The sequence below is a fragment of the Cnephaeus nilssonii genome (assembly GCF_951640355.1).
Source record: "Cnephaeus nilssonii genome assembly, chromosome: 8".
Classification (NCBI taxonomy): Eukaryota; Metazoa; Chordata; class Mammalia; order Chiroptera; family Vespertilionidae; genus Cnephaeus; species Cnephaeus nilssonii.
This window is the reverse complement of record NC_137079.1, coordinates 59,779,661-59,792,528: the sequence shown is the minus strand read 5'-3', so window position 1 is coordinate 59,792,528 and position 12,868 is coordinate 59,779,661. Positions and strand designations below refer to the sequence as shown.

The 12,868-nt window shown below is 37.8% G+C and overlaps 1 protein-coding gene across 14 annotated transcripts in view; it reads left to right on the top strand.

Moving 5' to 3' along the window:
- LMO7 (LIM domain 7) overlaps positions 1-12,868 on the top strand; it is a 210,943-nt gene that overhangs the window by 75,669 nt on the left and 122,406 nt on the right. For all 14 annotated transcript variants that reach the window (XM_079778621.1, XM_079778622.1, XM_079778625.1 and 11 more), the window contains exon 2: positions 459-529. In XM_079778621.1, coding sequence (XP_079634747.1) covers positions 459-529 — 71 coding nt within the window. The remainder of the gene's footprint in view (positions 1-458; positions 530-12,868) is intronic.

Here is a 12,868-nt window from a genome sequence, read left to right as displayed (position 1 = left end):
GACCATTTCATGAAAACATTTAAGGAGAGTTAGGTCCTCTGCTATTTATTTTTTGTAATGAAATGTGAGGAATTTAAAGACGGAATTGAAATTAATTATCTGCATATATAGTTGGTATTTCAAGTTTATTTACTGTTTTTATTTACTTTTAGTAAAATAGATAACCCATAGATTTTTAAATACAAAATATGTTCACAATTTAGCTTCCAACTTTTATTATCCATAAAATGGTTACATTACAGAAAATGCTCATTGTGTTTTTTCTGTTTATATTTTCATACTAAAATGGTTAACCTCTCTCTTTGTAACACAGAACCTCATATAATTTCTTTTGTGGAACAGCTTTTGATATATGCACATCCTTCAGTGATAATATCAGATGCATATCAATTAATCTGAATTTGACTTGTGTCTTATTCCTGGTTAAAAGAAAATTAATACCGAAATCTGTCTTTCAGGCAGTAACAGAGAAGAATTTTGAAACAAAGGATTTTCGAGCCTCTCTAGAGAATGGTGTTCTGTTGTGTGAGTAAGTATTTAAAGCATTTACAAACAATTTAAAAGCAAAGGCGTGCGTGCATGTTATGAAGTATGTCCACTTTCACTCCCTTCTCCATGGCTACAATAGTCACAGATATGTTTACCTGGTAACAAGTGAGATTTGATCCCTGCAAATGGACACCCCATAGTTCCAGACAGTAATAAGGGGTTATCAGCCTCTGTATCTAAAGATAGCATTGGTGAAATATATATTATTTTAAATTAGTAAACAAGAAAGGTTCTATTATTGCTTGATGGGCCAGTAGGGGTGGGTGGTTGAGGAGAAAGCCTTATTATCATCTGTCACTTACTCAGATTATTTTAATCTGACCTTGTATCATCTGTCACTTACTCAGATTATTTTAATGTATGGAATTGCCTGTATTAAAGTTTGTATAAAACTTTTTTCTTTTATCAATAAACAGTGATGATTGTAGAACAAATTTAAGCAGTAGCAAATGTTTCTTCTAAACTGTAAGTGGAGTCATTACATTACCACAATCAATTTGAGTCATGGAACATTCATTTAATTAACATATATTGAGAATCACATCCCAGGCTTTGGTTATCTTTAAGTAAAATAAAGATTGATGGTATGAGGCCTACATTGTATGTTTAGTGTAATGTTTTGTTCCTCAATGGATGCGTAGTATAGTTAGCTGGGTATGTGACCTTTGCGGGTAAGGGGCAGGCAGGCCCATGGGATGTAAAGATGAACGTGTGAGGGTACAGGTTGCAGAATTGAGCCAATAAATTATAAGAATGTACTTGAGTATGTACTCGCATTTTTGAAAGCACTTATGTATTTCAATCTAGACATTTACTGCATAGGTATTGATGGAATCTGTCCACAAATAAGCATTGGGAGTGTATGTGTTTTCACTTAGATGATTTTGATTCTTCTTTTAAAGGAAGGTTGTTTGCAGCAAGCAGAAGGAGTCAAAGGGTGTAGGTTTGATTCCTTGCTCCATTACTTTTGGACATTTGAGCAAGTAACTTAACATCCAAGCCTTATTTTCTCACCTGTAAAGTGGAGGTCAGGATATCTAATCTGCCTACTTTACAGGGTTGCAAAGTTCCATAACATATATGGAACTTAATAGGCTTTTGTAAACTATTAAACTGTGTAGAAATACATAGGTTGGTGGACATGTAGATAATAATCTCATTTTATCAGCTCTGTTGATGGGTGTTTAAACTTCTTTAGAGCAATATTATTAAGTTGAGCCATACCAAGTTTTTGCTATTCAACCATCTGTGACCTATAGGAATGTCAATTTCATGCGGTTCCAGCTAATATGTTGTAGGACAGGCATATGAAAGAAGGGCCACAGGAAAGTTTCAGGGATGCATCTGAACCTCTTCTGATGCCACATTCTGAATTATTGTTGCCAAATAGAGTTAAACTAATTTTAGTAGGTGATGTGGTCAGCCCAATTGGTCACAGATAGGAAATTACTTTATTTGGATTTGAAGACTATATGATTTAAATGTGTTCTATTGTGTTCATAGCATGAAAGGACAAAAATAATTGTTAGAAAGACGCATGTGATCTGAAAACTACTTTGCTATGAGTATAGACTAGTGATTTTCAACCTTTTTCATTTCATGGTACACATAAACTAATTACTAAAATTCTGCAGCACAACACAATTTTTTTTTTTTGCCGACCTGACCAAAAAATAAGTATATGGCTATTGTTGTGTTGGCTTTTGTCATTTTTTTTATTTGACAATCTAAGGGAAAAGAGGTCAGTGCCCCTGACTAAAAAGTCAGGTATTGTATGTTTTAAAAATTATTGTGGCACACCGAAGTTGAAAATCGCTGGTATAGACTATTTAGTGGTTCACAGCCAAATAGCTTTGATGTCAATTGTAAGCCCCACAAGACAGGATAGGAGTTAGGCAGGTTCATGTAGGAAGTGTGCCTATGAGTTATGGAATTGTTTTCAGATATATGACAGCATATAGTCCAAATAGGTGATGTTTTCAAAGAAGTCACTCTGTGGTTATATACTTCCAGGGATGAACTATTATTTAAAATATTTTTTTAGAGAATTCCCCCCATTTGGGGCATTGCTTCCATAACTAGGTCTTTAAACATACTTGATAGTGAAGCTTGTTTTTTTATTTAAAATGCAATTTATGCGCCAGCCTGGGGTCTGAGTGACTTGAGGTGATTTCTGAAAACTATATCCAAACTATTGCTAATGAGAATATGCAGAGTTGATGAAAAACTATTTTGACCACAAGCAGTACTTTTAGAATAAATATATAAGTTCTACCTTAATGATCACAGCAAACATTCTGTTGAATGTTTAGAGACATAATGGCTTTTGACCTGGAGAGCATTATGTTACCTGATAAGCCAGTCAGAGAAAGACAAGTATCATATTTCACTCATATGTGGAATCTAAGGAACAAGATGAACTAACAAGCAACACAGAGACAGACTCATAGATATAGAGCAGGCTGACAGCTGTGGGTGAGGGTGTTTGGAGGGCTGAGGTTTGTGGTGGAGGGAATGAGCAAAAAAGAAAAAAAAGAGCAAAAACTCATAGACACAGACAACAGTGTGGTGATTGCTGGGGGAGGGTGAGTGGGAAAAGGTGGAGGAGGTTTTAGGGGCGATAAATGGTCATGGAAGGAGACTTGACTTGGGGTGGTGAACACACAATACAGTGTACAGATGATGTGTTGTGGAATTATGCACCTGTAAACTGTACAATTTTGTTAACCAATACCACCCCAATAAATTAAATAAAAACGAAAAACAAGTCACTTTAATTTACAACTTCCAAAGGCTCATTCTTAGATTGTTTCCTAATGGAAATAACACCAATTTGAGGCATGGCGCATTACCATATAAGTCTAATCAATCTGTTTAGTACCTATCCTTTAAACATTCAGCTGTGATAATCAATTGTAGTTTCTGTGGGACACTGCATGATATTTGTATTCAAATAATGTTTCTCTTAATTGTGAGTCACATGTGTAGCCATTGGTTAATGGAGATATATTAATCTAAAAGGTGTAGTGTTGGAAAAAAGTCCAGGTAACTCTATTCTGTATAAATTTGAAACTGAAGAAAGCTTACCTAGTTGGCCTGGTAGCAGGCATTCCTCTGTTTGATCACAGCTACCTGAGTTATAATGCCTACAAAGAAAGCGAAATCAGTTGCTCAGAAGCCTGGTATTAAAAGCCCAGACTTTTAAATTAATGGTAAATATTGTAAGCTGTATGTCTTTGAGATTATTTTACCCACAGGAGATCTCAAGTTTTAGCTGAAATATGATAAGGATATCTTAAAAATCTGAATTTATGTTCTTATAGGAAAAGGCGGACTTCAGTTTGGTTCACTGCCACAAAAAAGGGTGAAATATAGGGTTTGCTTGTTGCCTATTAAAAAATCTCTAGGCATCCTAGTTCTTTATCACCATTAAATACTTTTATTATTGTTTTATTTAGTAATCTTAGCAGTCTTTTATCCTTTACTAATAGGTTATCCTTTTTGAACTGGCATTCTGAAATGTCAAAGTGAAGTGTTGGAAAAAGTGAGCTTATCATAGGTTTCAGCCAGCTAGAGTGTACTGCCCTTTCTTATAGCCCAAATTGGGTGTAAACTCTGCACTGAGGTTTCCGACAAGATACACATCTGAGTAATGAGAATATGCGCATTTATTACCTTTTAGTCTGTTTGACTACTGAAATTACTATTTTCTGTTGATCATTTCAATATCATTTTGTTTGATTGACTGTGGGATCTGATGAGTTGAGGGCTAAAGAATACCCTCCTGGCTCAAGTCTGTTGTAGCAATTCTTTTACTGTATACCTTAGACATGTAACCTCTTTTCTAAACAGTGAGATTGGAACAAGATCTAATTTGGGGGGTTTTCTAATTAGTAAAAGAATTGACAAGAGTCTTTAAGTTGATTTTAGCTCCTCCTTATAATTTTCTATGAATTTCATTGATAGCATTCATTAGTATGTCTCCTGTCTTCATTGTTTATCAGTGTTCATGAGGCCTACCTTAATAGATATTTAAAAGATATGCAATTTGCTATTCTATAAATATCCACAAGCCTTTTTTGTTCTGTGGTTTTAGCAGAATTCTATCTCTTTGCTAAATATATTTAGTGGCTTATCCAGTAGTGATATAAGTTATAATTTCACAGTTACTCATCTTATGATAGCAATCTTGAAAATATTGAAATGAAAACATTCTTTATTTTCCTTATGAAGCAAGAAGATGTATTTGAAAGCAGTCTTATTGGATGTGCTGCTGGTTAGTCAGTCTACACTTCCCATCCTTGGGATAATGCTTTGTCTTTGCTCTTTCCCAAATCATCTGTGCATCAGAAGATTATAGCTTTTGAATGGTTCACATTATTGAGAATACTCTTCTCACACTGTCCCCAGGCCTTCTTTTCCATAGTTGGCAGCTAGCTTGGAGAGAGGGAGCAAGATGTTCCCCTATTGGTTTGAGAAATCCTGCTTGTATTTATATCTGCCATGTTGTGACTTGGCAATCTGCCTAAAAGTCCATAATGTTTTGTTAGAGATACATTCAGTAGAAGAAGAAATGCTAAAAAATATTGCTATTAATTGACTATGGGGCCCTTAGGGGATGGTTTTAAGACATCAGACAAGATAGAGAACTTGGTCACTTCTTATTTATGCCAAGAGAACTCTGTCCTTTTTGGGGTGGAGTGGCAGTGACATTTGTGGCCCCTTTGGCTCCTGTGCAGTGCTCATGCGCAGCCCGGAGGCTCTTGGGTGATGGTGATGGCTTTTTATTAGAGCTCTTTCTGGATTTGAATTTCCTGAGCACAGTTGCTTCCATATGGCTCTCCAGCATAAATATTGACCGTGATCCATATGAAAGCCATTGAAATTTAAGTAATAAAAACTATTTTTCTTAAAGTAATAAAACTCTGACGTTTCTATATTATTTGATAACCTAGCAGCACATAAACAAAGATACAATTGTTCAAGTTCATATAGATAATTAAAGAATTTAAACTGGTTTTTTTATAGCAGTATTTTATGGTTATCATCTGTATGCTTTCTTTTTCAGCTTCATGGTCAATATCCCCCCTCATAATTTATATCTATATGTAGCAAGAACATCATTCAAAAAAGAGTAGTATAAAAGTTGAAGGTGAGCTGGGAAAACATTAATTTTAAAAATTACTTCTGCTAAGGTAGTTGCACTGTACAGGCTCATTGCCAATTTTGTAGAAATCTTTTATATTGTGGCCTCAAACTTGGAGGTAGAAAGCTTATGTATGTTTTATGAACCTGCATGTACCATCTACAGGGTTTTCTCACCTTAAATGTAAATTAACAAGAGGAGAACTTACAAGATTTTAGTGGGGCCTCTGAGAAATAAATGAGAATGATGGTGTACTAAAAAATAAAAGGTAGAAGTGGATGTACTAAGTTTATGTGATATAAATAATTTATATTAAAGTTGATCGGCAGAAAGTTATTGAAGTAGGTTTTTGATGTAATGAAGGCTCTCATGTGAACATGTGGATAATAACACTGTTGGCCATGAAATGATGAAAGTATGGGGATTCTGTTCAGTGCAATGAGAAAGAAATTAAATAATGGGAATAAATACTGTAAAAAGAACAAACATAATGTATCACATAAATTAAAAGTAGAGAACTTGCCTTATATGAGACTTAGTCTCTAGAATTTTTATATAGTAACACTAATCAGAATATTAGCTGGATAAAAGTAATATGTAGCAGAACATCATTAAAGAAAGTAGTATATCAAGTTGATAAAGTTTATTAAGTGATAAAGTTTAGCACATTGTTTACTTCAGAGAAACATGTGGAACTTTTATTTTTATATGTAGAAAAAATGGTTATAAGATTTAAGAAATAGAATAATAAACTACATTTCTCTATAAGGTAATAGATATAAAAATTAATTTATAGTTTCAATCTACTCTATACTAATAAAAGGGTAATATGCTAATTAGACTGGATAGATCCAACGTCTTCTGGATGTCCTTCTGGACAAAGCCACAATGGCGGAGGCCGAGGCAGAGGTGGTTAGGGGCAATCAGGCAGGCAGGCAGAGCAGTTAGGGGTGATCAGGCCGGCAGGGCACAGCAGTTAGGGGCGATCAGGCTGGCAGGGGAGCAGTTAGAGGCATCAGGCAGGCAGGCAGCGTGGTTAGGGGTGATCAGGCAGGCAGGCAGGCCAGTGGTTAGGACAGTGATGGCGAACCTATGACACGCGTGCCAGCACTGACACGCGTAGCCATTTCTGATGACACGCAGTTGCTGAGGCGGCTGCATGCTGAGGATGAAACATTTGCTGCTCCTGAGGATGAAACATTTGCGAAATAATGTTTTTTCCTCAAAGTGACACACTACCTGAGTTATGCTCAGTTTTTTGGCGAAGTTTGACACACCAAGCTCAAAAGGTTGCCCATCACTGGGTTAGGAGCTAGCAGTCCTGGATTGCGAGAGGGATGTCCGGTTGGACATCCCCTGAGGGGTCCCAGATTGCAAGAAGGTGCAGGCTGAGCTGAGGGACTGCCACCCCCATGCACGAAATTCTTCCAGTCTAATTAGCATATTCGTCCAGTCTAATTAGCATATCACGCTTTTATTATTATATACTAGAGGCCCAGTGCACGAAATTTGTGCACTCGCGGGGGGAGGGGTGTCTCCTAGTCCTTCCTGTGCCATCTCACAGTGTGGGAGCCCTGCGATCGATCGCCCCAAAGAGGTAGACCCCGCCCACCCATCCAGGGCTCAGGGGTCCGCCTTTGCGCTGCGCAGAGCCACGGACCCCTAGGCCTTGCTGCGTGGAACCGCGGGACCCACCTCCGCACCACACATGCAGCATCAAGCCCCCACCCACCTGTGTGCAAACCCAACCCCGCCCACCCGTGCGCGCCCTCCGCGCATGCAGCCTCCTGGTGATCGCTCGTTGTAGCGTGAGGGCATCACGGTGTGAGGGCGTAGTGACCACATAGGCTTTTATTAGTATAGATTAGAGGCCTGATACACGAAGTTCGTGCAAGAGTAGGCCTTCCTTCTCCCGGCTGCCAGCACCAGCTTCCCTCCGGCACCCGGGACCCAGGCTTCCCTCTGGCCACTGGCAGGCATCCGGGACCCGGGCTTCCCTTGCCGCCCCAGCTTCGTCTGGAAGGTCGGCCGGTCTAATTAGCATATTATGCTTTTATTTTATAGATTATTATAGATTATGCTAGAACCCGATACTATGTCTTTTTATTTATTTTATTTTTTAACCACAGTTTGCATCAGTTTCAGATGTGTAACAAAGTGGCCAGAAAATCATGCATTCTAATCCCCCCACTGCCCCTAAGTACCACCTGACCCCATACCCCATTATCTCAACATTATTGCCTATATTCTCCATACTGCAATCTGTATCTCTGTGGCTATTCTGTATCTACCAATTCGTACTGCTTAGTCCCTTCCCCTTTTTCATACAGCTCCCTGACCCCTCTCCCCTCTGACAGCTGTCAGTCTGTTCTCTGCAGATACTATTTTTTAATTGAAACTAGTAAATAATTTAAAATCTGTTATAAAATATTGGTTATATCGAGGCAACATACTCTGTAATATTTTCAAAATGACCAATTGAATATAAGCTGGTACATTAATAAATAACTAATTTATTTATTAATATAAACCTATATTTAATTATTATAAAAATGACAAGACTTCCCAATAATTGTTCTTTTGGCAATCTAAGAAAAGACTACAAAATGGGGAAAAGATATTTATAAAGCATTTTCATAAAGGAAAATATTGAAAACAACCTAAACATCTAAAATGTGATATGTAAAATTGGTGAAAATTTTTACCTCCCTTAAGAGTGGTGGTTATAAAAGCTGCAGCGCCATGGAAGGTCATGCAGTAAGTAGGTGGCTGACAGGTGGAGGGAAACACTGTTGCTGCTATTGAAAGTGTGAAGGGTCGCTGCTATATCATGCCAGGAGGCGGATGGAGGAATGCTGCCCCGGGGTGCAAAAGCAAGTGGATCAATGTTGCCAAATCCCTTTCCTAAGAAGCATCAAGAACTTAACGCTGATGATTTTATCTCTAGCAATAAAATATGAGGAATGGTAAATGTAGTCAGTAATACTCTGATAAGTCTGCACCATTACAGATCATTACTAGAATTACTGGGGTTATCACATTTAAGGTCTAAAAATGTCAAATCACTGAATTGTATACCCGAAACTAATATAATTAATATAATATCGTATGCCAACTATATTTAAATAAAAATAAAGAGAGAAATGGTAAGGAGCATGGATAAAGATATACGTACAAACATACATCAAAGCATTTTTGCCCGACCGGCGTGGCTCAGTGGTTGAGTGTCAACTTATGAACCAGGAGGTCTCGGTTCAAGTCCTGGTCAGGGCACGTGCCCAGGTTGCGGGCTCGATCCCCAGTATGGGACGTGCAGGAGGCAGCCAATCAATGATTCTTTCTTATTATTGATGTTTCAACCTCTCTCTCTCTCTCCCTCCCTTCCTCTGTAAAATAATAAAATATATATATATTAAAAGAAACACATTTTGACAGTGGCAAAAATTGGAGAGAACCTATATCTAACTATAAGGGAATGACATGTCACTCTCGTTTCCATGAAGGGATGGAGAGGAATTTAGCGATGTGATGTTACTTAACAGTAAAAAGCAGAATCAGGACAGGAATCTGGTCCCCTCTGCTAGATGCCCTTTATTATTGTTATGGTATTGGGAAATTTCTGGCTATTCAGCAAGATCCGTTAGTGCTTTAACTACTGAGGTTGCTCGAAATAGGAAACCTGCTGTCAGACGCCTAAAGTTTTGCTGGATTCACTGCAGGATGGATGCTTCAGGCATAACAGTGAGGCAAGATAAGGAAGTCCAGTCATAATAAAGTGATGATTATAAATTTTATTGGTACTGATTTGTTGCTGTTCCGCCTGTTTTCCCATTTTAGCATGCATTAACTTTGTATTTGTGTGGTAAGTAATCCAGCAGTATCCAGAATTACTACCACAGGAATTCTACAAATTGAACTTACATTAATTTTACTACTTGTCTTAAAAATTATCATAAATATGTATACTGAATGCTTTTACACTTTGAAATTTAAAATTAATCTGCTTGTTACTTTATCCATGGAAACGTGATCACTAACTACTGTTATTCTTTTATTATTTTTTCCCATCACCATTCATCTCCCATTCATCTTCCACCTCTACCTACAATGTTGTTATTATTATTTTTTATTGATTCCAGATAAAAGGATGGAGGAAGTGAGGGAGGAAAGAAGAGAGATAGAGAGGGAGAGAGAGAGAAAGAAACATCGAGGGGGATCTGGGCCCTTGACTGGGAATCGAACCCGTGACACTTTGGTCTGAGGACCAACGCTCTAACCAGGGCCTGCTACCTTTTGGTGCATGGGATGATGCTCCAACCAATTGAGCCACACCAGCCAGGGCCTCCCCCAACAATATTATTTTAAAAATATTACAGCTTAAGAATTTAGATGGAAGTAATTAATTTAAAATCTTAGTAAGGAATTTATTTAAGATAATCAGTCAAACAGTTATAGAACATTTTAATGTACATTCTGATTCATCCATAAAAAGGGACTATATGCAGTCACGAAAATTTATGCTATAGATGTATATTATTTTTGTGGACAAATATAATAAAGTAAAAAGCAGCTTACATGATAAAAAAAGATAACCAGTCCAATTAATATATCTGATAAAGAGTTTACTCTCTTTATCAACATTTGACAATTAGGAGAGAACACTGAAGTTCCTCTGTCTGCCAACAGAAAAATAAGAGGTGTCTTTGTTGGGAGAAGCAAAAAACCATTTCTAGCATTTGAATGAAACCGACGGTAAAGTTTTTATTAAAATTATTTCTATAAAAAAGATAGAGATTTTGAATTATTAACAGAAAAATTTATGCATTAGAAGTTAGTGGACTTTAGCCAGTATTTTTAAATCACCTGCTAAATGGCAGGTACCTTGCTCAATGCCAGGAGATGCTGTTTGGATTGAGAGAATAGTCCTGTGTGTGCTTAGCACCATCACTGTCTGGCTGCTCTGTGGCTGATCACAGCACAGTGCTCTAGAATCTTCTGGAAGCATTCAAATGCTTGTTGAGCAAAGTTTGCATCTAGAAGAAAACTAGGCAAATGAGAAAATGTCAAATAACGGGTAAAACATATGTTGTAAGGAACTGTGTAATCTCTTAATTATATCTTTAAAAATTTTAGTTACCAGTAGGAAAAGTTTGACTACTGTGGAGGTATATATTTAAAAAACATGGCTGACATAAAGATATTAGAAATGTATGTGTGAATGACTAACCAAATAATTTATAGTTTAAAAGTTCACTCCCAGTGGATTGATGTGCTCTTTGATGTCACTCTCTCTGGTGCATTTGGAAAATCTTTGGAAATAGGAAGTCAAAAGATGTCCCTACATTTTGCACCTCCACTGAAGAGCTTTCTGATAAGGGGGGAAATGAGGTTTGGCATTTGAAACTAATTTCCGGAGACCAGCAGACCGAGCATCAAATTCTGATTAAAACCTACAACTGAGCTGGACATCACATTGAGCTTCATGGGCAGCTCTGAGTCTCACTTCTGAGGTTCATCACAGGTCATGTCACAGTCACTGGCGACAAGGGTTTGGAACAGAGCCCTTTCCTAGCATCTGTTGTGCAACTGAACTCCCTTGGAGGAGTGTTTTGGGGAGGAGAGGAAAAGGAAGTAGACTACAACTGGAAAGATGAGCTGAAGGAGAGGTTTGCAGGCCGGATTGTGAGAGCCATCTCGTGTGGGGTACCAAATGACTCAGTGTTTTCCCTTCTGGTTTTAATGTCACCAAAGAGCAGACCTCTGAGGGCTATCAGAGCACATCACCAGGTTCCTGCCATGGCCTGAGAGAAGGCTTGCTGGGGTGGCTGTGTTACATGGGGTTAGAGGGATGGGATATGGGGATGCAAGAGGAGGAAATGGTCCCTTGTGCTAGAAGGAATCTGGGAGGTTATCATGTTAGCTCATTCTTGAATAGAGCCAGTCACCTGAAGTCAGTATTGCCTTTAGGAACATATATTATTGAAGAACATTTATTATACAAAGAAGTTTTATTTGCAAAAGAGAACAGTATTTCTCTTGCATGATACTTGTATTTTATTTGACATAAGACTATGCCCCATTCCTTTAGATATACTTAATGTCACAGAAATTTAAATTTTCTGAAACATATTTTTATTCCTAGAAGGTCTTCCTCTAATTGTATATGAAAATAATTATTTATGGGTGGTCAGTATTTGCCCAAACTGCATTTTCTCCATATTCTAGTGCCTAGAACTGATATCGTTTTAACAGTTGACAGATAAAACAGCCTTTTTATCTGGTGATACACTTTTTAGAGGGTGGTCTGTGTATTATCCAGAGTGTAGGTTTGTCCCATGATTATTTCTGAGTTTGTACCTGTACTAGGAGGCTCAGGAGTGGAGAGGGGCTCCAGTCCACTGTGCATTTGCTGTTTCCAAGTAATAGCTCTGGAACCTTCTGGTGAGGGAGGAGTCAACTCATTACAGGGAGACAACATTTATCCGGCTGTTTTCTTTACCTCAATCCCTTACTTCCTCTGGCTGACTTAATTGAGAGTATTATCCATCCCAGAAACTGTCTTTTTAAAAAGTGCTCTTGATATTACTACCACTGTAATATGAAAATAATCAGTGAAGTAAGCAGGTAAATGGAATGATCTGGACAAAGTCCGCAGTGACTCAAATGGGTGGAGGAGGGATGTATGACACTCTTCCTCTAACAAGGACAATGAATGTTAGACTTCCCTGACATTCCGTCTATACGTTGCCCTATCTCATATTGATCTTCAACATTTAATGTCAATGAAAGGTTATATTTTAAGATCCAAGTTAACTGTTAGAAAGTCACTGCCAAGCTAGTGGTCAACTGCCACAGGTTTCTTGAATTACATTCTTGTGCCAGAATATGTTTCTATTAAGTAATGTTTCAGTTATTACTTCCTCTATGCACTGTAAGAATGCCACCTTTAATAGAATTCAGAAATACCTGGTTAATAGGGAACAGCTAGAACAGTTAATTTGGAACTCTCATTTCTTATAAACCTGTTCAATTCTTGTCTAGCCTCTTAGCTAGTCATTAAAGAAAACTAAAGTGGCCATGAAAAGAGAAAGCCTTCCTTCCCACATTGCTTTTAGTGAATAAATAAGAAATTAGGGCCCTAACGGTTTGGCTCAGTGGATAGAGCGTCGACCT